The sequence below is a fragment of the Primulina tabacum genome, chromosome 18 (genome assembly GCF_025594145.1).
Source record: "Primulina tabacum isolate GXHZ01 chromosome 18, ASM2559414v2, whole genome shotgun sequence".
Taxonomy (NCBI): Eukaryota; Viridiplantae; Streptophyta; class Magnoliopsida; order Lamiales; family Gesneriaceae; genus Primulina; species Primulina tabacum.
In genome coordinates, this window is record NC_134567.1 from 5,131,559 (window position 1) to 5,156,691 (window position 25,133).

The following is a 25,133-nucleotide window of genomic DNA, read 5'->3' on the forward strand; positions in this document are numbered from 1 at the left end:
AAGAACACTGTCGCTTTCTTTAGCGACGGTTTACATACAAATCGTCACATAATTTAAGCGACGGTTATATACAAACCGTCGCAAATATTGAGCGACGGTATCTGCCATAACCGTCGCTATACGAAGCGACGGTTTTTAACAAAAACCGTCGTTATAATAAGCGAAGATTTTTGACAAAACCGTCGCTATTTAAGCGACGGTTATATACAAACCATCGCTAATATTGAGCGACGGTATCTGCCCTAACCGTTGCTATACGAAGCGACGGTTTTTAACAAAACCGTCGTTATAATAAGCGACGGTTTTCGCTATATTAAGTGACAGTTTTGCCAGCTTCCGTCGCTATAATAAGTGACGTTTTTTGAAAAAACCGCAACTTAATGAATAGACGGTTTTTAATGAAAATACTACATATTTCATAAATAAAATACTACGCAAAAATTAAAATTAAATATTAAATCTTCTGTAAAGAAAACGCATTAAAAACCTAACATGCGCGAAGATATGCAGATCCACGTAACGTTAGAAGATCACACCGACGGGAAAATTTACGAAATTAATAAGAAAAAATGTTAGTACAAAATAAAAAAACTGAAACTTTGAAAAAATTGATAGATTTTCGCTACTTTCTTTACGAAATTAATAAGAAAAAATGTTAGTACAAAATAAAAAAACTGAAACTTTGAAAAAATTGATAGATTTTCGCTACTACCAAAGAAGAAAGTCGAAAGTCGCTACATTCAGCGACGGTTGTTTTAGAAAAAACCGTCGCTGTCGTTTTATTTTTTAAAATTTTCCTTAAATACGTAGTGATATAAAAATATATTTTGTTCAGTATAATTAAAAAAAATTAACAACAAAATTTGAGAAATATAATCATATTACTAATCTACAAATAATAATACAAGTGTTTGGTACAAACGTCTTGAAAAAAAATCAGAAAAAAACGTGGCTACGGTGACTGGGTCTCGTCATCATCGTCGTCGTCGTCTCCATCCCCGTACCCCTGCGTCGGAGGAACATAACTCTGTGATAATATGTGGGTACGAGATGAATAAGCAATTGCTGCGCCATGGGATCGACCCATGTGAGAAGTGCCTGGTCCAAGAAGCGTGCGGCCTGATGTATGCACAGTAGCTCCATGTGACATGCCTGCAACTAGGACTCGGACCTGCTCCTCTAGTGACGCCATGCGATCTCTCAACATGGCGTTCTCCGCCTCTGTAGTATGCATCCTCTCGCAAAACTCATCGTTACAGCGTAACGATGAGTCTAGAGTCTATTGCATGTCTGCCATCTGCTGGGACTCAGACGACTGACAGACACCCGATGACCCACCACGTCGACTCGGAGCCATCTCATCTGGATATAAGGTGCTGGCCATCGACCCACACCCGTACATCCTCCCCTTCTTCAGATCCACGTAATGCTAGAAGATAACACCGACGAGCGAATCTACAAAATTATTACGAAAAAATGTTAATACAAACTAAAACAACCGAAACTGGGAAAAAATTGATAGCGACAGTTTTCGCTACTACCAGAGAAGAAAGGCGAAAATCACTGAAGAAAATGTTCGTGAACCTCGGTATATAAAAAATCATAGCGACGATTTTTGCAAAAAACGTCGTCATTAGCGACGGTATTGAGTTAAACCGTCGCCAATAGCGACGGTTTTTGACACATCGTCGCTAATTTAGATCGGCGACGGTTGGTAGCAATAGCGACGGTTAATAGCGACGGTTTACAAAAACCGTCACCGAATATTGCGAGGTCTAGTATTATACCGTCGCCCATGGCGACAGGTAAAAAACCCATCGCCTAATATGGCGATGGGTTTGTTCAAACAGTCGCAAAATTGCGACGGTTTTTGATAAACCGTCCCTGAAATAACGACGATTTAAGGTAAGTCGTCGCTTTTATAGCGACGGGTGTTGATAAATTGTCGCTTACTTTAGTATGTGACGATTTTATTAAAAACGTCGCTACTAAGGCAACGGTTTTTATCGTTTAATAAAAACCGTCGCTATAATAACGACGGTTTATGAAAAACCGTCGCTATTCCAACTATTTTTTTGTAGTGAAAACTTATGGAGATTTTATGGACATTATTTTATAATATTTGTTCTTAGCTGGAATTGTTATATCTTACTATGTGCTTATTTGAATTAGTTTTATCATATTCATATATTTGAATAAAATAGGAAAAAAAAACCTAATTTGGGAGATAAGATATTTGTACATGACTTTAAAGACAACAAAATATCAAAAAAAATGAAATAAATATTTTATTACCTTGAGAAAATTGAAGTTTTAGAAGAATATCTGGGAAAATCTTGATAAAGATGAAACTTCACATTTTAAAAATATAACATATACAATTTTATCAACAATTTTTGAACTTGACGTGAGCTACAAAGATTTGGAGGATTAAGTTCATTAAGTGGAAATAAAAGGCAAACATCAATGCACGTACAGAGGGGCGTGGAAAAAGAGAGAGAAGTGAGACGTGAAAGAAGGGAGGCAGAGATTTGAACAGAAGCAAAGGGAGGAGAACGGAAGTGAAGACAACAAAGAGAAAGATGCAAAACGCGGAGGAAGACCTCAACATGTCAAAATCACTGAGAATTCCTTTTATTTTTTCTTGATTATGTTTTCTCCTATAAATTTAAAAATGAGTTTTTACTTTTGTTTTCAATTTATGGAGTAGACTTTTATAGACTAAGACCACGATAGGACTGATACAAGTTATTTTTTATGTTTTGAGTTTGATTCGATTTTAATATTTATTTGAATTCATTGATTGATGTCGTTTATCATGTGTTCTTTTAATCTGGTCAATTAAATTGAATATTTGTTGATTAATCTAAAACCAGAAGGCAATAAATTAATATTTGCTTCACTGCATCAATTAACACATAGTTAAACTGACGGAAAATAATATTTGGTTTCAGGGTGCAACTTTAGGTTAAAAAACTGAAATTTCACAGTGACTTAATGTGGTTGAATCTAATTAAATTCATTTAAGAATAATTCGACTATTAGATTTAATTAGGTTTATTAATTCGAATGTTTAATAAGTAATTTTGAGAATTTTGTTGTGAATTAATTATTTAATTTATTGAATTTGAATTTGAAACGTAGATTATAAACTTGTCTCGATATTATTGTGTGTCTTAGTCGTTTTTAAAGAATTTGAATTTTCGTCTAAATTAATATTTTAGATTTTTTGCTTTAGTTAATTTATTTAAATTGTTTAATTTAATTTTAATTAATTTATATCATCTCAGCCTAAATTAGAAAAAATAATTCACATTTTAGTATCTAAACATGGATCTATGTGGATACGATATATGGACTCATCATCTAATAACTATTACTTGACCTAATCCGCTTATTAGAATTATTTCCAACCCAAAATGGTCGGTCATACATGCACCATAGGTTCGGACAAAGACTATATATCATGCTAATATACCATATAAAGCAGAGTATTCTTTCCCAAATCCCAGTGCTATAAGAAATGTATGAAATAACTACTACACGTGACAAACACAAATATTATGAATTCTTTATTGATTGGAGCTTTGGAGAAAACCTGCCAAAACCAAAGGGAAAGACTAACAAACTTGAGTAATAATTTCACGAATAATGACGATATTGATTCACAAGTATTCGGAAAGCAAATGCGAAAAAGTTCAGTTATTGGCAGCAAGCAAAATTTTAGTACGACCTGATTATAAGAATCAAACAAGCGACAGTTCCTAACAACCGAAAAGATCAGAACCTGCTGACAAACACCTAGAAGAATCTACCATGAATTCTGCTTCTCAAGAATATCAAACATCAATAAGATCAGCAGCAGAAAACTCAAAGTAACAAAACATCTGATAAAAGATATGAACATCTATAGGCTAATATAATACTTGAAACTTCCAAAATTTTGATCGACCAAATCTTTTTCCATGATAAATGATGAACCCCACCGTACCAAGAAAACAATAACAGAGCTCGCTGCACATACATAGGAGTTGCTGAGTGGGTAGGCGAAAGACAGGAAAATAACAAATACATTGGCAAACAAACTGCTTGTTGCGTAGCATTGAACATCAAATAATGTATGTTACAGAAAAAGAAAAATAGATATTTTTCTCCACTTGTACAGCAAAGCACATTCAACTACAAATCAATGGACATGCAATATCATCCATAAAACTATCAATTTTCAAGTTTATCACATTCCACTTACGGGGAGCATAATTCAGGAAAAAAGCTGCAATATATTAACAGCAGAAAACCATCAATTTTACTTCACTTGCAGCTATAAAGGAGATAGAAACAGAATTTTCTGAAGGCCATTGAAGACATCACAGGTTTAAGGAGAGACATCCACATTATCTTGACAATCCTTTGGTTCAGATCGAGTCATCAGTGTCATCAGAATCACTCCCATCAGGCTCCAAACCAATCAACCCAGCTTCAGGCACAACGGGCTTTGCTAAAGGTGCAGCAATTGATTTCTTACTTGCACTACGGGCATTTTCATCATATTCATCTTGCTCAGCCATTTCAACACGTAATCAAAAGGTCAAGGAGTGCGGAAATAGAGTCGTCAACTCACAAGCATTTAATAAAACAGAGCATCCCAATTTTGGTGACTTACAGGAATTTATAAAGTTCTTTGTTACCAAAGGGTCTAAACTAAAAAACAAAAGAATTTGATAAGTACACTATAATAAAAAGGTCTTTGTCCATATGATGGATTCTAGAGATTTACAACTAGAGAATAAAAATCTACATAACTAGACTTTTCAAAAGAAACTGGTGATGAGTATTTTGGTATATGATTTGGGTTTTCCTTACACCACAGTAACTTTCCAGGAACTCATGCGCTCATGCAATCATCATGCCCAAAAACCCGCACACCGCAAAAAGACACAGAACACAAACACAAACACAAACATAAACAAAGAGAGAAGTAGAGAGAGTGTGTAAAAAAATATATAGGATATCAATATTCTCAACTGTTCCACCAGCCATGATGTTCTGTAAATCTTTCTCTACACGACGTACAACCTCAGGCTGCAAAATGTAAACAGAGACATAGCACAAAATTAAAAAATTATGGTTCACAAACACGTTGTACAAATAATTTAAAATTTAAATTTGTATATATTGGATAAGATCAATTTAGGTGATCAGATAGGATTTTTTATTCTCTATTTTTGATACAATAGGATTTTTATATCCCCTAATTATTGGAATGTAAATCCCCATTGTACTCTATACAATGTGTCATATGTTCAACAATTCCTCTCCTTTGACTTCTACAATGTAAACTAGAATCAAGCTACGACAATGTTAAATAATTTACAAAAGCTTATAGAACACCTAGTAATGAAACTCTATGGTCTGTTTCAGGAAAAAACTGAATATAAAGCGGCAGATAAAATTTAAATTGGCTTAAAGTTACTAGCACATTTAAATCTGGCTCTCTGCGGAATCTTCTCCTCCGAGCATCCCTCATTGGTGGTGTAAGGCCATGTCTGTGCTCTAATGATTCAGGAATATTGTCGCTGTCCTCTCTCACCATTATCATCTGCACAACTCTCTATAGTTAACAAACCTAATCACAGCTAAAGCAGACAAGATTGATAACTAATAAGGAGAAGTACACCTACTTGACCAATGTCTGCAGTTTTGATCAACACATTGTCGTCATAAGTCTTATATGATTCCACAACAGTGGGAAGATCCAAGAGAGAAGCAGAGAAGTGGTCATTTCCTATAATGAATTTGCCAGTCCTTCCATCCTCTGACATAAAGATAAGCCATATAGCAGCAAACCAATTGATATAACATTAAATTCGAATTCAATGGTCCTCTGTAAACATCCCCAAAGTTTCCTTTATAAATCAGGAATTACTAATCAGCAAAAAGAGTTGGTCATTTTGCTAGTTAATCCTCAAAGGCTTGGTTATTGGTAAAATATGAGAGTGACATAGATTCCCAAAAAGAGAGTTCAGTAGGAAAGAGTTAATTGTTTAGGACAATAGTAAATACTTCATGGGTGGTATGAAATGACATTTGTAAAATAATCAACCAGTTTTCATGTGTAAATGCATTTTCATTTCAGCAAATATATTGGCATGTGAAAGCAGCGATAGAACTGAAAGAAGATTATAATAAAAAGGATTTAGATGGCCACCATATTTTGAAGACAAGGATGACAGTAGCGGCAAATTCCCAGGATGGGTTATTAAAAATAAAAAAATTATGAAAAGAACCATAAATTGAAAGCTAAAAAGCAAAACTAAATCATTCTACTCCTTCCTTTTTTGTGCTTGAAGAATGACCAATAGCAAGCATGATGAGTAAATGACCAACTCACTAAAATAATTGCAATAGAAGGAAAGCGTCTTTTACCTCAAAGAGCTATGAAATCATTTCATTTTACATTTCTTTCAATCCCATCTAAGACAAAAGGCTCTATAAATGAAATGCATAGTTCAACTGATAGGAAACACGGGATCTAATCGAAATGCATAGTCTCTAATCTCTAAAATTACAAAAAGTTAAATGGAGTATCAAGTCCAGTCTCCTAGAAAACATTAATAACCCACGTATGCAAGACCAAAATTCCACAACACTGACTTAGTCTTTAATTTCACAGGTTTCGAGTTCGTTTTCCAATGGAATTGTTAAAACCTGTAATTGTGATACCAATCCACAAAAAGAGTTTCGAAGCTTAAAAAATCACGATATTGGGCGAGGGTGAATAGAAGGGGAGTTACTGTGAGACCAACCCGAAAAGGATAAATCCATGGACTTGTCTTCGGAAGAAGAAGCGGGGTCATTCAACAGTCGCTCTATCCTCTCCGCAACAGCTGGCGGCACTCTGAGTATGAATTGCTCCTCCATTGATGTTGTTTTACTCCTCTTGATCAACACAACTGCTTAATTAACAATTAAATAGAAACAATGGATTTCACAAGCATTCAAACAATTTCAAACGGTAAGTTATAGCGATTATAACAAACATAATCAAGGATCAATCGAACATAGACATCAGAGAATAAATAAAAGAAAACAAAACACAAAATTCTTGCACCCTAATTGTAACCACGCCAATCCCTATACATATATGAATGATTCCTTCTTCATATAAAAATACCTCAAAAAGCAAAATCTCTCAAAAAAGGAAAGGACGAAGAAGACCAGTTCCTGTGATTTACGGTCACAAGCTTCTATGCTTTTTACACAATTTTTTCATTAACTTAAAATATTTTAATTTTTTTGAATATAAAAAAAACAAGTATGAGAAATATAAGAAATTCTATTAAAACTATATATATGTAAATTCATTATTTTATTATTATTTAGATCAAATAGAATGATAAAATAATTCTAACTTTTTGTAAAATATTAGAACTTAAACCAAATATAAGAAAAAATTAATAGGTTATTTTATCAAATCTGGCAATTCCTAAAAAATATACTAAAATAGTGAGTTATTTTTTATAAAATTTGTAAATTTGAAAAAAATATTCTAAATTGACAAATAAAAAATTAAAAATTCTTTTATTTTTTTTCCTTGCAGAGGTAAAAAATCTATTTATATAATATAAAAATTTTGACTCTATCTTAGATTATGGGAATAGACCTGACTGTTTAATCAGAATCGTCGCTGATTAGCGACGGAATTAGAGACGGTTTCTATTAAAAATCGTCGCACAATTTGCTATTTTTAAAAAAAATAAATAAAATTTTTTTGTAATTTGAATATATATACATATTTTTTTATTTTTTTTGACAAATATATATACATATTTTTTTATTTTTTTTGACAAATATATATACATATTTTTAAATACTAGGATCCACTTAATTAAATTAATATTCGAATTTGTAAATAAATTAAATCTCTCGATTAAATATACAAACACGAGATGAAACTTACCTCCTCATATTTCGAGACTGAAATTCTCCACCGAAAAAATTTGACAGAAGTTAAATGAAGTTAAGGTTCGAGGGAAAAGGGTGCGGACGTGGCGATATTTATAGGAAATGAGCGACGGTTTAATAAAACCGTCGCCGATCTAGTTTGGCGACGGTTAAAACCGTCGCGAATTATCGACAGGAAAAAATAAACCTTCGCTAATTAAAAACGTCGCTAATATGCGACGGCAAGGTTAAACCGTCGCTAATTAGCAACAAGTTTTCAACCGTTGCTAATATTTAGCGACTGTTATTTAAAACTGTACCTAATTAGCGACGGTGTAATAAACCGGCGACCATTAGCGACAGGTTATAGTTAGCGACGGTTATTTAATCGTCGCAACAATTAGCCAGAGTATCCGTCGCTATTTGGGAAATCCGTCGCAAATATTTGCCTGAAAAACCATCGTCGATCCCCTTTTTTTTGTGGTGAATTAGTATACTCGAACTAGGAGCTCGACTCGATCGAGTAATAATTTTCGAGCTCGATCTCAGTTCAAGAATGTTTTGAGTTGTTTGAGCTCAAAAAGTTCGATTTATTCTATATTATAATTCTAAATAAATAATATATAATCGAGTAGCTCGCGAGTTATTCACGAGTAACTTGCGTAGTTTGTACCCCTAAAATTTTGAAATATTACTATATATAAAAAAAAAAAAATTTAAGCCTCTTAAAGTATGATTCATGAGGCGGATGACTCATAAGACCATTTAAATGCGGGCACACACACTAAATATATATGTGTGTATATATATGTTTGTTCTAATTTTACAAAATTTATTGTATTTCTTATTCATATAATATACTATCATATCATATTATTATTATTATTATTATTATTATTATCATATCATGTTTAATAAAACCGTCGCATATTAGCGACATGCTATAAATACCGTCGCTAAATAGCGACAGTATTTCGTAAACCGTTGCTAAATAGCGACGGTTTTTCGGAAATCCGTCGCAAATATTTGCCTCAAAAACCTTCTTTGATCCTCTTTTTTTGGTAGTGAATGTCTCCAAATCTTCAATAAAAATACCACTATTGCCAGCTCAAAATCGTGAGTGGGGTATTTTTTCTCGTGAACCTTAATTGTCTCGACACATAGGCTATAACTCGATCATTTTGCATCAGAACTGCACCCAAACCAAGTTTCGAAGCGTCGGTATAAAGAACATACTCTACTTTCCTCGATGGCATTGATAATACTGGTGCTGAAATTAGAGCTTGCTTCAACTTGTCAAAACCGTCTTGGCACTCGGATCCCCATACAAACTTTGCATTCTTCTTTGTCAAGGCGGTTATGGGTACCGCAATAGATGAAAATCCTTGAATAAACTTTCGATAATAGCCAGGTAGTCCCAAGAAACTTCGAATCTCGGTTGTGCCCTTCGGTATTGGCCATTCTTTCACTGCCTCAACTTTACTCGGATCAACCTCCAATCCATCACTAGAAATGATGTGGCATAAGAACGCCACTCTATCAAACGAAAAATCACACTTGCTGAACTTTACATATAATTTCCTATGCAGAACTTGCAGTGCTGTCCTCAAGTGCCGACTATGTTCCTCATTACTCTTCGAATAGTCAAAATATCATCGATGAAGACTATAACAAACTGATCCAGATATGGCTGAAATACGCGATTCATGAGATCCATGAAGATTGCTAGCACATTGGTCAACCCAAATAGCATGACCATAAACTCATAATGCCCATAACGAGTACTAAAAGCAGTCTTATGAACATCGAACTCTTTCACTTTCAACTGATGGTATCCAGAATAAAGATCTATCTTTGAGAATATTGGTGCTCCTTGCAACTGATCAAATAAGTCTTTAATTCTTCGTAGGGGATATTTATTCTTGATAGTGACTCTATCCAGCTCTCGATAATCAATGCAGAGTCGCATAGTACCATCTTTTTTCTTCACAAAAATACCGGTGAGCCCCACGGAGAACAACTAGGGCGAATGAAACCCTTGTCTAGCAATTCTTGAATTTGATCTTTTAGTTATTTTATTTCGACAGGTGCTAGATGATAAGGTGCTCTAGAAATGAGTACAGTGTCCGGCATCAACTCAATAGAAAATTTCACCTCATGGTCATGTGGAATGCCAGAAACATTCTCATGAAAGACACTAGGAAAGTCTCTGACAATATCAACATCCTCTAGCTTATGACTGATAGGAGCATGTGTTGTAGTGACACATGCTAGAAAAGCTTGGCATCCTCGTCTCATAAGTTTTCTCGCACACATACAAGAGATAATATGTTGCATTTGCTTGTTCCTCGCCGCCTCAAAGACAAAAAACTTTCCACTAAGCGGTCGAATAGACACTGTCCTCTGAAGAAATCTATCGAAGCTCCATTCACTGATAACCAATCTATACCAAGTATAATGTCGAATTCAAGCATAGGGAGTACAATAAGATCTGCCCGAACCACATATTTATGCAAACGAAGCTCGAGGTTCGATTAGTCGTTTTTGCTTTTCATTCGTACTAGGATTCATATCACAATAAGATCTGCCCCAACCCCATATCCTCAAGAATAATATTCATGCGCTTGACGAAAGTCTCGGATATGAAAGAGTGTGTAGCTCCCGAATCCAGCAGTGCGTAGGTAGCTACACCTAGAATGAATAATATTCTTCCTGTGACGAAAATATTTTTTAATGTATTCATGTTGAAGCTTAAGGAATTTCTATCATTATTCTCCCAAAATTTCATGAAAATTATTGATTGGACCCTATTGTTCCTTGGATAATTCACAATTTCCCCCCTTATAGTTTTCGATTGATTACATTTTGACACTTCAATTCTTTCGAAATTTGCATTTTAGTCCTTCAATTTTTTCGAAATTACGATTTTGGCCCTTAGATTTTTTTCGGAAATTGAATTTTGGTCACTTAAATTTTCGGAAATTTCATTTTGGTCCATAGATTTTTCGAAAATTTGCATTTTTGACACAAAAGTTTCGGAAATTGCATATTAGTCCCTTAAGTTTTGATTATTGCAATTTAGTCACTCCAAATTTTCGAAAATTCCTAATTGTGCCCTTGGTTTTGATTTTCCTCAATTTTAAGCCCTAAACTTTCATTTGGAAATAATTACCCTCTTTGCATAATTAAGGTTCAAAATTCAAGTCCAATTCCTGTGATTTCCATTGTCATCCCTTAATTTCAACTATGGTACGACATCCAACCTAATTTCCACTAGTTTATCCTCAAATTAATTCTAATAACCAATTTAACATTTCATGCAATAAATATTAAAACCAAACCTACGTAAACCACATACATGCAAATTGCTAGAATTGCTTAATTGTTTTATTTAATTGATTTTAAATGCTTGCATTATATTTAATAAATGATTAAAGGTATGATTGCATGATTAAATGATTATATGACATGGTTTCATGAAATTGAGGATTTTACCCGAATATTCGATAATAGGCAGGGGAAAGGAGACCGGGGACGACCAAGACAAGAATATTTATTTTTCATTAAATATTTTCAGAGCTTCCTAATATGATTAAAAATGATTTTCCCGGGAAACCGGTTTTGAGCAAACAAGAAGTTTTTAAAAGATCCAAATATTATTTTTGAAAACTAAATTTTATAAACTTTTATGTTTTAATTAAATAAATGTTGTTGGGCCCAATTTAATTATTTAAAGTAGGCCCAATTGCTCTTAAGCTTGCAAGCCCAAAACTCAAGCCCATTAACATGTTAATTAAAATTATAAATATTCACCCCATAATTCACCTTGTAGCAGCCGAAAAACACAGACTTGCACACACACACCAAATTTTCGAGTAAAGGTTGTGAAGAAAAGCTAGGGTTCTTCATCATCTGGTCGTCCATATTTGCACCCTCACCGACGATTGAATATTTGAGCATTTTAAACGCAAATCATATTATGCATGTTTTAATTTTTTATGCATGAAAAATATAGGTGCTCGATTATTTTTACGGTAGAACGAATATTTTCAAAAATACGATGATTTTATGCTAATATTAAAAAACATTATAAATACAACGGACACGCTGCCAACTAGGGATGATTGTTGAATAAAACATGAACAAATTTGAAGGAAATAAATGCTGGAAATCGAGGGGAAGGCTAAGGAGGTGAGTCCTAGGGTTTTGAGAATTTTTCCTTGTGCACTACTGTGATTGAAGGCTCGGCTAGAATGCATGGGGTGTTGGGGCTCGAGTAGGTCTTTAGGAGGGTTCGTTCTGGTCGTGGTTGGTCCTTGGAAGAGTCCTAGCATGGCTAGGAAACAATGGAAATGCTAGGGAAGAGTCCAGGGGAGTTGGGACTCTTCCCCATGCGCATTCAGGGAAACCTCGGGCAAGGGGACTCACGGCTCGGTATGGGGATGGGCTAGGTGGTCAAGACGGTTCCTTAGGATGGTCTAGTGAGTGTTAGGAAGGGCTGGGCTCGGTGATGTCCTGGGTAGAAACCTCCACGCAAAGATGGCAGAAACAGCCGTAGGTGGTGCGCTCGGCCCTTGTTCTGATTGCAAGGCTCACATCGTGGATTAGAGGCTCGGGGCTGCAAGGGGATGGTTCTGAGCTTGGTCCAGGGACTGTTAGGAGGGGGTTTTATTGGTGGTTACTGGAGTAGAAGGGTCCTAGTTTGAATAGAATCCTAGTAAGAATAGGAAGCAAGTCGCGCAGCTTGTTTTGAATTGTTGGGCTTGTGTGCGCGAGCTAGGTTCAGGTTCTAAGAGTCAGAGTTGGTCAGTAGGGTTCCTAGATAGGTTGGCTCGGGTTTGGCCCCAGGTGGTTCGGGCGTGGCTCGAGTAGATAGGGAGATGGATCGATGTGTTTAGCTAAGGGTCATTATTTCAAATTTAAGAATAAAAATTGGAACCATGGGTCTACGGTGGTGGTTCATGGCTCACAAGGGTATTTTAGGTAATAAAAAGACTATGTTTAAAATTTGGGAAGAAAATATTACGTTTTGAATTTATTCGGCGTTTAAATGTATCACGAATCGTTAATTAAAGAATTAATTGAAAATGCTCGAATTAAACGTAATAAAATTATGAAAAATTAAATTTAAGCTTAAATAATTATTTGAGATAAGTCCGTGTCATTACAAGTAAGAAAAAGATTAAAAAATCGAGAATTACGTCTAGGGGCAAAACGGTTATTTTACAGTTGTGTAATACGTAAAATTTTGGCAGCGTCCTGAAGGATCATAATGCAAGTTAAATGATTTAAAATGATGATTTTGATTAAAATATGATATTTTATAATTTATGGTAAAGATGTGCAATTTTTACTGTTTAAATGTTATTTTTGGAAAGCTATGATATTTTATGCTTTTAAAAGAAAAGAAAAAATATTTTGAGGGATGTGAATTGACTATGACAAATGATATATGATATATGATACGTGAGAGATTCGTTCTACGAAGGAACGGTGAACTTGCAATTTTGCGGGGATGTCGTTAGGGACAAGACTCCAGAGGGACCCCGTTTGCAGTAAAAGACCCTAGAGAGATCCTGACGATCGTATTTCCACGACAGAGCCTAGTGCCCGCCCCCATGGGCCATGTGGAAATAAAGACTGATCAGTCGACCAAAATATAAAAGCTAGTCACTTTCGAGGATCAAACTTCACCCAAAATGATAAATGCTTGAAAGCTTTACGATTAAAATGATTTTATGATATATTAATTATTTGTATTTAAAAGCTATTTTAAATGATTTTTTTATGTTTAAAAGCTATTTTAAATGGTTTATTTATGTTTAAATGCATGTGAATGTATATGTATTATTTGCTATTAATGTTTAAAACGTGCTGACTCTTTAGACTCACTAGGTATGTATGATGCATGGTTTGATGATTTGAGGAGGCGCTGACGCTTGAGGATCGAGTGCTGCAGTACACTCCCAATGGCCATTTATTTCCGCACTAGCTTGTTAGATAGAAAGATTTAAAAGATTTATGTTAATGATTTTATTAGAGATTTATTTTACGCTCTTGAGATTTTAATTGTTAATTTATTATGATTTATGATTATATTAAGTTATTATGTTTAGCAGTTTTCGAGTTTATTAGTTATAATTAAAAAAAAGTCGAGTTCGTTTCAAAGGCAGTATAAAAACGTTAAATAACTATGTTACCGGTGATAAAGGTCGTGTCTGGCTCCTCTTCAGCCTCCACGGCATGCAAAACATATGCTCTTCCCACTGTAGGTGCTTTCTTCTTTAGGAAATCCGCAGCTTTATTTCTTCCTCCTTGCATATGAAGCACATAAAAGTTCCCCACATGCATGTTCCATAATGTAAGCGATTGCACTCCTTACACAGTGGTCCTCTACAAGTTTCGGTGCTCCAGATTGTGGTGGTTTTGTTGGTCCTGGCTTCTTTACTTGTCCTTGGGGCTTTTGTTGCCCTTGAGCTCTAGGAGGTTCCATGTATGGCTTTTTATTTGGTTGAGAATTCTGCTGCTGTTGCTGTCTTTTGGGCTGCATCTCAAAATCATTATCTTTCAAAGCTTTCTCGGATTGAAATGCATAGGCAATGGCAGCATCATAATCCATATGTCGCATCATCATCACGTCACGACGTATAGTAGGTCGTAGACCATCCAGAAAGTGTCTAAGCTTCTCAGCAGCATCCCTAGCAATGAGGGGCAGAAAGTGACAGCCTGTATCAAACTTCCTCACAAACTCAGCCACAGTAGTGTCTCCCTGACGGAGAGTCATGAATTCCCTCTTCAAGCTTCTTCGAATGTCAGTAATGAAGTAATTCTAATAAAATATTTCCTTGAATCGATCCCAAGTAAGAGTAGAGAGATTAATATCATGTTCAGCTCCTTCCCACCATAGAAAAGCATCATCCCTAAACATAAAAGTAGCACACATCACGCGGTCAGCATCCCCCATATTCAGATAGTGAAAGTGCACATCAAATGCTTGAATCCAACCCTCAGCAGCAAATGGGTCAGTGGTGCCAGAAAATTCCTTCGGCCCTAGCCTCCAAAATTGATCATAGACGTCGTGATGTGGCCTAGGAGCCTGCTGAAACTGCTGCTCAAAGAAACGAGTCATGCCCTCCAGTGCACGTGTAGCAGCATCCCCATTAGGAGGCGGGGGTGCATTAACATGATGATCCTCAACATTATCGTCTTGCTTATCAGTACTAGGTGCGCGTTTAGGAGGCATTATATCTGAAAGTTTTCCAAATTTCTAAACGTAATCAACACGCATTTAAATTTAAGATTTCTAATCATGCGGCATATACTAATCCATTTTTGAGCAATTTTAAGCATATATATCATTTATCCTCGTAAACTATTAAACATGCAACGTAAACATATGATCCATGCAATCATGCAGGTACTATCATAAGAATCATATAAAGCAATTGAACTTACAGATTGAGGATTGACGACTGAGCTTCCCGGCACTGACGGTGGCACTACCCTTTACAGGAACATTGCTTTGATACCAACTGAAACGTTCACTACTCGTTATTCTTAAAAAGTACTAGAATTTTTTCCCCCTACTTAGTAGTCGGCTGAATACAACTACACACACACACATATATATATATATAATATATATATATATATATATATGCGCCTTTAAAAAAAAAATAAAACAACCAACTATATTTGAAAATTCAAAGGAAAGAATTCAAAACATAAAATCGTCAAACGTTAACCAAACCTAACTTTGCAATATTTCAAAATAAAACTAACTCTAACAACCTCTCAAAACTCACTCAAAAAGTATCATAAAATTCATAAAATCTTTAACGTAAACTTAAACGTAAATGCAGAAAACTAACGCTGGTCCTCGAGTAATGTTCACCTTCAGTCCAGTATGATCAACCATCAAGTCCTTCAACATCAATATCTTGCTCACCTGCATCGATCACACCTAGGAAGTCTATTGACTCAACAAGCCATAACCATAATAGCGAATAATGCATATACAGTCACACGCAACAGTGCAAATACTTTTACATAACATAACTTTTCATGAACATGCATAAACTTATTTTTTTTCTTTTCATCATACACATTTTTCTTTTTTCATATACGTGTATGTTTTACTTTTTATTGAATTCAGATCGTTAATTGTGACTTTTGTATTAGATGAAGGTGGATGGATCCATCTACGTGTAACCACAATACTGAGCGACGGGGACATCAGCGACACTCTCACCCGTCAACTGAGTCTTGGCCTTACATATTACCGTATCATTGTATTAATCACAATTACTTCAATTCCTTCAACATTTCATATTTTCACCACTTTATAAAATTCATGCATATAATAATCATTTTCTTTTGAACCAAGCATGCAACATATCTTTTAACGTTAAAATTTCATCATAAAATCCATAAACTTTTAAAACAATCTATTAACATATTTTACAGGATTCAGGGTACTGCCATGATTTTTACTATTTTTCAGGTGTAAAATGATCATTTTACCATTAAACGTAAAATTTCACGATTTTGAATTTTTCCTACTTTCGTTGACACTAGACCATCCCAAATAATTATGTCAGCTTAAATAAATTTTCTGATAGTTTTTATTTAGCTTAAATTCAAGGCTTTTGATATTTCGTAATTATAAATTCGTAGTGCATTTTAATCCCGAATTAATTTCAAACTTTATTATTAAATTCTCAAATTTTAAACATAGAATTTTTATACTTAAATTGCCATCGTGAACCATGATTCGACCCCCCGTGGATCTAAATTTTCCTTCGAGCCGAACCCGAGCCACCCCAATCCAAGCCCTACCCAGACCACCTATGTACCCTAGTGACAAGTCGTGACCCCTCTAACCAGCCCCTAACCCACTGCAATCCTCCTACCCGTAAACAGAAGTTGCGCAAGTCCTTCATAATGCGCCCATGAATCTTAACTCCACTAGGACTCCTCGCCCAGGCCACCACCCGAGCCCTCACCCTCTGGACCAGCCTTTGACCTCTCTGTGACCTAGCATAGACCAGTCTGACGATCCTGGCCGAGCCAATACCCTTCACCCGCAGAACTATCCCTGATAGCTTGGGAAGTGTCCCATCGTGCATGGGTTTTTCCCCTACTACTGTGCTTGAGTCCTAGCGTGGCTAGAACTCTTCCTCACCCCTGACCACGTCCAGCCCGATCCCTGGTTGAGCCCTGTTTTGAGCCACACGCTGCCTTCCCCTTAACCGAACCCTTGACAACAATACATGCAATAACTTGTTCTAGTTTTGTGTAGCCTCTAAATTTTACTTTGTGTGGCCCTTAACCTCATGTAAAAATGTTTCTCTATGACCCTATAACATGACAGCCCCTTCATGTAAACATATATCAAGTTTTGGATCATAAAATCATACCTTATTCACATATTAGTGCATAAAAACAAAATATTCAATAAGAAATCATGTTTTTCATGCATACAATAATCAAACACATATTAGGGTGTGATAGATGAGAAAAGAAAGATTTATGGCGTGCCTTTCCGTATTTTACATACGAAAAATACGTTGAGATGCGAAGAACGATGACGAACGACCTTGGCTGTGTTTTTCCCTCAAAACCCGATGCTTTTCCTTGACGAATTAACGTGTGTGCGTGTGTTCTAGCTGATGAGAAAGAGTTGTGTGGTTTAGGGGAAGGGAGGCGTGTATAATAAGGGTTTGGGGTGGGGGTTATAGGCTTATTTATTTTAATAAAAAGGCGTAGAGTAATCTAGGGACCATTAGTATGGTATACTAGGCCTAATAAGCCCATTAGTGCATATTTAAAATATTTTGTTTAGGAAAGTTCATGAAATTATTAGCCGAGTTGTCAAAAAGTTCATATTTTCGTCGAAAAACGAATACCGTTAAGAATTACGTCTCGGCGTATAAAATCACCTCAAAACTCCTTAATCTTAAAAAATATCATAAAGCATCAACCTTATTTTAAATAATTAAAACAATTATTAAATAAAAATATTTTCCATTTTTCAGCCCTTGATCTCTGTTTCTCGATCGCATCTCGAATAATCTTTAAAAATACAGTTTTAATAATTCAAGTAGGAAACTACTTTTTCTGAACATATCAAACATTATTAATTTAAGCAATTAAAATCATTTAATTAATTATTTTTCATTTTCCCTATATTTGCATACAGTTGGATTACATGTAACGCACCGTAATTTGAACTACTTGGAAATTTTGCGGAAAAAAAAAAATTTTCTTAATTAAATAAAAACATTCAAATTGTGATAACAATAAACTGATCATTCAAAATATTTGCAACGAAAAGATCACAAATAAAGTTTGCTAAAAAAACACTTGTTTAAATATCGTAAACAATAACGTGAAATCAGAGTATTTGAAACATTGCATAATTTCTTAAAAACATGGGCGGTCCTTGGGTTTAGCCTTCTGCTTAGTCCAAGTCGGCTCATTGGTCCCACCCCTCGTCTACTCAAATTCATCATCACCTGCATCGATCAAGTCTAGTGAGTCTAAAGACTCAACACGTATAAACTGGATATAACAAGTAATACGTAATAAAACCACATGCATCTTTAAAATAGAGCATACATACTTGAAACTTGAACGTAATAGCATAAACATACTTGAAACTTGAACGTAGTAGCATAAACATAGACGTGCCATCATCATAAGACTTTTCTTAAACATACTTGCATCATACATACTTGAGCATACATAACATCATTTTGCGCAGAGATATGTTTCAAAGCAAGTGACCCATACATAAAAGTGCCTGATCAGAATAAACCACAGTACTGGGCTGGCAGAGAAATTCCACTACCACATACATGAGATCCCCGTTCATCATTTAACGGGTGGATTGGTCGATGGTCATGCTTTACCGCTTTCTAATCCTGATCTAAACCCGGTCTTACTTTACCGGAGTGGAGAGGTCCTCGGCCACGTTCACCGACTTCCAAACCTGTTCATAATTTGGTCACAAGACATTTAGCATACCTCAAAAACTTAAATATTTTCTTTTGCACGTCGAACATACTTACTTGGCGTTGAGGGATTCGTTGGATCTCGCTTGGGGCCACTGCTGCATATAATAACATGAGTTCAAACACTTATCTTGCATAACTTAGACGTATAGTCATGCTCACACCCAAAAATGACAAATTTTCTTGTGACATTCTAAATCTCTCGGGACTCGACCTCGTTTAATCATCGTACTAAATAATGACATCAAAACCCCAAAACAGTCCCTAAAAAAATAAAAAAAAAAATTTACATTTTTTTATTAAAGGACACGGACCCCGTGTGAGGGTCCGTGTAGATGCTGGAAATTTTTATTTTTAAGGAAAAATGGACACGGACTCCGTGCCGGGGTCCGGGTAGCATCTGGACTTGCAAACTCGCGAAAATTCACTAACTTATTGATTCATTCTTCCAATCCAAGCCTAGGGACCATGAAATAACACCTCAAGACTCATCCTAGGATTCTATTACATTGATTCAAACCCGCACAAACACCCCAAACGTCCCCAAGCATCGACAAGCAACTTCAATACGACAATAACCCGTAATTCGACATCATTTCGCTTCCTACGACTTCTATTACATCCCAAGCCATTCCCGACCCAAAAGAACCACCAAATAACACCTAAATACATCCCATAACATATCTAAATGCAGTAGCACAAGCCCGGCGGTTCCCAACAAAGCCTGCAATAATAAAAATTCAAGAAGACATCAAGAACGCATTTTCAGAAAACTCAGTTTGAGAAGTCCCACGAAAACGATCATAACTCACTCATTTCTTATCCAAATATTTTGAATTTACTGTCAAATCAAAGGTATTGAAAATTTATACGTTTTATATGTTGCAAGTTTTTCCAGAAAATCGACCAAAAAGTTGCAGTATTTAAAATGACAGCAAATTTAGAGTTTTCAGATCTAAAATCATTTCAAAACCGATCCAACAAATTTTTGCTCAAACTTTTTACAACATACATGGATTTTTACGCATAATAAACATAAGAACATATAATATAACAAGATCGATGCAGAAACAAAAGATTATACATGTCTTTTGATATTTAACGTTACCGAAACGACGACACCGAAGCGGGAAGGATGCGAGAGACGATCCGGGACGAACGTGGCACGATTTTCTTGAAGAAAAGCCAACGAAATCGCTTGGAAAAATCAGAGAGGGGAGGGGCGGCTGCTGAAGTTCTTAAAACCCTAGGTTTCTCCAATAAAAATCTGAAATGGGAGTGCAAGGAATTGTGTGTGTGTGTGTAGGCGTGAATGTGTGTGTGTGTTAGTGGGTGTGTGCGTGAGTTTAGGTGTAAATTAGGGAAATAATGTGTTTAATTAATAATTAGAAAACAATTAAAAATTCTAACTCATTTTTAACTTAATAAAATCCTATAATTTAAAATGAAATGCACTCTTGCTAAACTTTAAAAATTTTAAAATCCTAAAATCACTAAATAAATAATTTAGGATTTAAAATGCTTAAAACTTAATAAATCCTTTAAAATGCCCCAAACCTAACTAAAAAAAATACCATGCTTTAAAATTGTCAAAAATCATCGTCGATCTATTTTCCTCAATCCCGCATCGAATAATTGTCTGAAACATGAAACTCAAGAAACATTTTAACGTGCATCAAATAAACATAAATAATTAAAATAATGCAATTTAATAAATCACGCATCGCTAAAAATCATTTTAAACTTAAATAAATAATTTAAAAATTAAATAAATGAATGGGTTTTACGTGTACTGAATTTGGGCTCTACAGTTCCTCCCCCACTTATATAAATTTCGTCCTCGAAATTAAATCTTACCAAACAGTTCTGGGTAGCGGTTCCTCATATCTGGCTCGGTCTCCCAAGTGACCTCCTCTACTGATTGATTTAGCCATCGAACTTTGACCAGTTTGGTTACTTTGTTCCAAAGTCTCCGTTCCTGTCGGCCTAGGATTTGAACAGGTCTTTCCTCATACGACAGATCTAGAGCAAGCTGTAATGGTTCATAACTCAAAACATGCGAATGATTCGCTAAGTATTTCCTCAGCATCGAGACGTGGAACACATTGTGTACACCGGTCAGATTCGGCGGTAGGGCTACACGATAAGCTAGTGTCCCAACTCTGTCAAGAATCTCAAACGGTCCAATAAATCTCGGACTAATCTTGCCTCTCTTCCCAAATCTCATAACACCCTTCATAGGTGCTATCTTTACAAAAACGTGATCACCTACGGCAAACTCAAGATCCCTTCTCCTCTTGTCAGCATAACTCTTTTGACGACTCTGTGCAGTCTTCATCATGTCTCGGATCTTAACCGTTACATCTGCAGTCTGCAGCACAATCTCTGGACCAAGTTATGATCTCTCACCGACTCCATCCCAATTAATCGGCGACTTGCACTTCCTCCCATACAGTGCCTCATAAGGAGCCATACCTATAGATGATTGAAAACTGTTGTTGTAGGTAAACTCCACTAGAGGTAGATTAGATTCCCAAGTCCCATGGAAATCGATCATACATGCTCGCAATAAATCCTCCAAAATCCGAATCACTCGCTCAGACTGGCCATCTGTCTGAGGGTGGAAATCTGTACTGAATAGCAACTTCGTCCCCATGGCTGCATGCAAACTCTTCCAAATGGACGATGTAAACCTCGAGTCCCTGTCGGACAAAATAGAAACTGGGATCCCGTGCAATCGAACTATTTCCCTGATATAGAGCACCATATACTGCATCATGGAAAAAGTCGTCTTCACTGGCAAGAAGTGTGCCGACTTAGTAAATCGATCCACTATAACCCAAATGGTATTGGATCCTCTAACTGACCTCGGCAAACCAACAACAAAGTTCATGGTGATATTCTCCCACTTCCACTCAGGGATAGGGAGTGGCTTAAGCATCCCTGTTGGCCTCTGATGCTCTGCCTTCACCTGTTGAAAACTGAGGCATTCAGACACAAATCGGCGGATATCTTGCTTCATACCTAGCCACCAATACAAAATCTGCAAATCCTTGTACATCTTGGTACCTCCTGGGTGGATAGAATACGGAGATGCATGTGCCTCTGTCAAAATATACTCTCTAATCGAATCAACACTAGGCACCCACATCCTTCCTCTGTACCTCACAATACCATCAGACACTGTGTAGAGTACACTGCCCTTGGCTTCATCCTTCAGTCTCCATTTCTGCAACTGCTCATCTGAAGACTGACCTCGACGGATTCGGTCAAACAAGAAGTGTCAGGCCCCGAGCCCAGGCACGCGGCTGCGTGACTGGACAATGGGCCCCTATAGAAACTACATCGTATTCGTCCTCGCTTTACGAAAATGATTAATCCAAGTTGCTATAGAAGTCCATTGTAAGCCATTATAAACTCATTTTAAATCTTTCATTTTTAAGATGTGGGACAAGGGTATCACAATCACCCCTCCTTCAGAACGCGACGTCCTCGTCGCGGCCTGACCCCTCGATCCACCAGCACCGAGAATCTAGAGGTGGCTCCTACAGGTTCAAGAGGTGTCTCTCGTCATGTAGCACTTTGCCCCGCAGGTTCAAGAGGTGGCTCCCATGCACGTAGCACTTTGCCCCGCATAGAACTTATTTCCCAGTGTTCCATGCCGGTGACCGGCTCTGATACCATTCTGTCAGGCCCCGAGCTCGGGCACGCGGCTGCGTGACTGCACAATGGGCCCCTATAGCAACTACTTCGTATTTGTCCTCGCTTTACGAAAATGATTAATCCAAGTTGCTATAGAAGTCCATTGTAAGCCATTATAAACTCATTTTAAATCTTTCATTTTTAAGATGTGGGACAAGGGTATCACAAGAAGACTGGACTGTCAGATTAGACAGCTTAGGAGCTCTGCCCTTAGGATAAACCTCTAACCCAAATCTCTGAATCTCTGACTGAAGAGATCTCTGTATTGGCAGCTGTGCTACGGCTGCAACTTTTCTGCTCAAGGCATCTGCCACAACATTAGCTTTCCCCAGATGGTAGCTAATTTCACAATCGTAGTCTTTTACCAACTCCAACCACCGTCTTTGTCTCATGTTCAGCTCTTTTTGCGTGGAGAAATACTTGAGACTCTTGTGATCAGTAAATATTTGGCATTTCTCGCCATACAGATAATGTATCTATATTTTCAACTCAAAGACGACAGCGGCTAACTCAAGATCATGAGTTGGGTAGTTCTTCTCATGCACCTTCAACTATGTGGAGGCATAAGCTATAACCCGACCATGCTGCATCAAAACTGCGCCTAAACCGAGCTTAGAAACATCTGTGTATAGTACAAAATTACCTTGACCTGCTGGCATGGCTAACACTGGCGCTGTGATAAGAGCTTGTTTCAAAGTATCAAAGCTCTTCTGGCACTCGTCATTCCAAATGAATTTAGGATTCTTCTTAGTCAATGAAGTGAGTGACACTTCTATCGAAGAAAATCCCTGTATGAATTTCCTGTAGTAGCCTGCTAAGCCTAGGAAACAGCTGATCTCTGACGCATTCTTCAGCTCAACCAATTCCTTAACTGCTGCTACTTTCGCTAGATCCACCTTAATGTCACTGCTAGAAATTACATGACCCAAAAACGCTACCTTCTCCAACCAAAATTCACACTTACTGAATTTTTCAAACAGCTTGCGACTTTGCAAGACCTGCAAAACTGTACACAAATGCTGACGGTGCTCCTCATGGCTCTTCGAGTATATGAGAATGTCATCAATGAACACTATGACGAACTGATCTAGGTAGGGCTAGAATACTCGGTTCATGAGGTCCATAAATATCGCTGGAGCATTCGCCAGTCCAAATGGCATCACTAAAAACTCATAATGCCCATACCTGGTTCTAAAGGCTGTCTTATGAACATCTGTATCTTTTACCTTCAGCTGATGATACCCTGATCGAAGATCTATCTTAGAGAACACTGTAGCTCTCTACAACTGATCAAACAAATTCTTGATCCTTGGAAGTAGGTATTTATTCTTGATCTTTACCTTATTCAATTATCGGTAATCGATACACAGCCTCATGCTCCCATCTCTCTTCTTTACGAAGAGTACTGGTGAGCCCCATGGTGAGAAACTATGGCGAATGAATTCCTTTTCAAGAAGTTCCTGAATCTGCTGTTTGAGTTCTAACATCTCGGTTGGAGCTAGTCAGTACGGTGCCTTAGAAATTGGCACAGTTCCTGGCACAAGATCAATAGCGAACTCCACCTCTCTCTCTGGTGGAAGGCCTATGATGTCATCTGGAAAAACATCAGGAAAATCTCTGACCACTGGAACATCAGATATCGACGGAGTGGGTATGTTAGGTGCAGAAATAATACTGGCCAAGAAAGCCTGACACCCCTTGTGAATAAGTCTCTGTGCCTGCATGCAAGAGATCATGCAAGGGAAACTTCTCCATCTATCTGGCTCAAAGAGAAACTGCTCCATGCCCAAATGTCTTACCAACAGTGACCTTTTTTGGAAATCAGTAAGAACTATGTTCTTCGTCAGCCAATCCATTCCCAAGATAATATCAAATTCTGGCATCGGAAACACAATTAGATCGGCATTCACTGGGTGGCCTTGCAGCTCGAGATCGATGTCTCTGACCACGCTAGTAGCTAATAATTCTTCCCTTGATGGGACTGTCACTGAATAACTCACGTTGAGTTGACTTGACGTCCAGATGATTAGCGAACGTCTCCTAAATAAAAGAGTGAGTGTCCCATGAATTTATCAAGGCCTTCGTGGCTACTCTCTTTATGAAAATATTTCCTGAGAGACGTTGGTACAACACAAAAATTTATAACCCAAAAATTATAATCTTAACCTCAAGTAAGTAGGAATCTCTACACCCAGTCACCAAGATTACTAACTAGCACACTAATAATCCCATATAAAATAGAAACATGCATGACAAAAACATGCATGGCAAACACTCTTCCCTGGGTCGGCTGCCTCCACTGTGGGCATTCTTTCAGCATATGATCGCTGGCTCCGCATTTGAAGCATTTGCCCGATCCAAATAAACACTAACCCGGATGCTGGCGGTTGCACTTCGGGCACATTTGGTACTCACCGGGTCTCTGAGGAGCCCTCTGTTGAGGAATAGGACCCTTGCCTTTCGGCGGTCCCT

At 36.9% G+C, this 25,133-nt stretch overlaps 1 protein-coding gene across 2 annotated transcripts; it reads right to left on the minus strand.

The window, feature by feature from the left end:
• Positions 1 to 4,173: 4,173 nt before the first annotated feature.
• LOC142533717 (transcription initiation factor TFIID subunit 7-like) lies at positions 4,174 to 7,981 on the minus strand. 2 transcript variants are annotated; one of them, XM_075640582.1, is made up of 6 exons: positions 7,961 to 7,981; positions 6,807 to 6,953; positions 5,682 to 5,815; positions 5,480 to 5,599; positions 5,013 to 5,082; positions 4,174 to 4,576 (listed from the first exon to the last, which is right to left on the minus strand). In XM_075640582.1, exons 2-6 carry the CDS (start codon positions 6,919 to 6,921, stop codon positions 4,416 to 4,418), a joined length of 600 nt encoding a protein of 199 aa, XP_075496697.1. In that variant the 5' UTR covers positions 6,922 to 6,953; positions 7,961 to 7,981; the 3' UTR covers positions 4,174 to 4,415. The 2 variants fall into 2 exon arrangements, with proteins under 2 accessions (XP_075496697.1, XP_075496695.1); XM_075640580.1 differs by lacking the exon at positions 7,961 to 7,981 and adding an exon at positions 7,175 to 7,272.
• Positions 7,982 to 25,133: the final 17,152 nt, after the last annotated feature.

Excerpts from the sequence above, each read along its gene's own strand:
- LOC142533717 (XM_075640582.1), bottom strand. The coding sequence starts at position 6,921 with ATGGAGGAGCAATTCATACTCAGAGTGCCGCCAGCTGTTGCGGAGAGG. Across the intron at positions 5,083-5,479 it reads GCAGAGAGCCAGATTTAAAT|CCTGAGGTTGTACGTCGTGT; the intron begins GTGCTAGTAACT and ends TACATTTTGCAG. Across the intron at positions 4,577-5,012 it reads TGGAACAGTTGAGAATATTG|GTGTTGAAATGGCTGAGCAA; the intron begins ATATCCTATATA and ends CCTTTTGATTAC.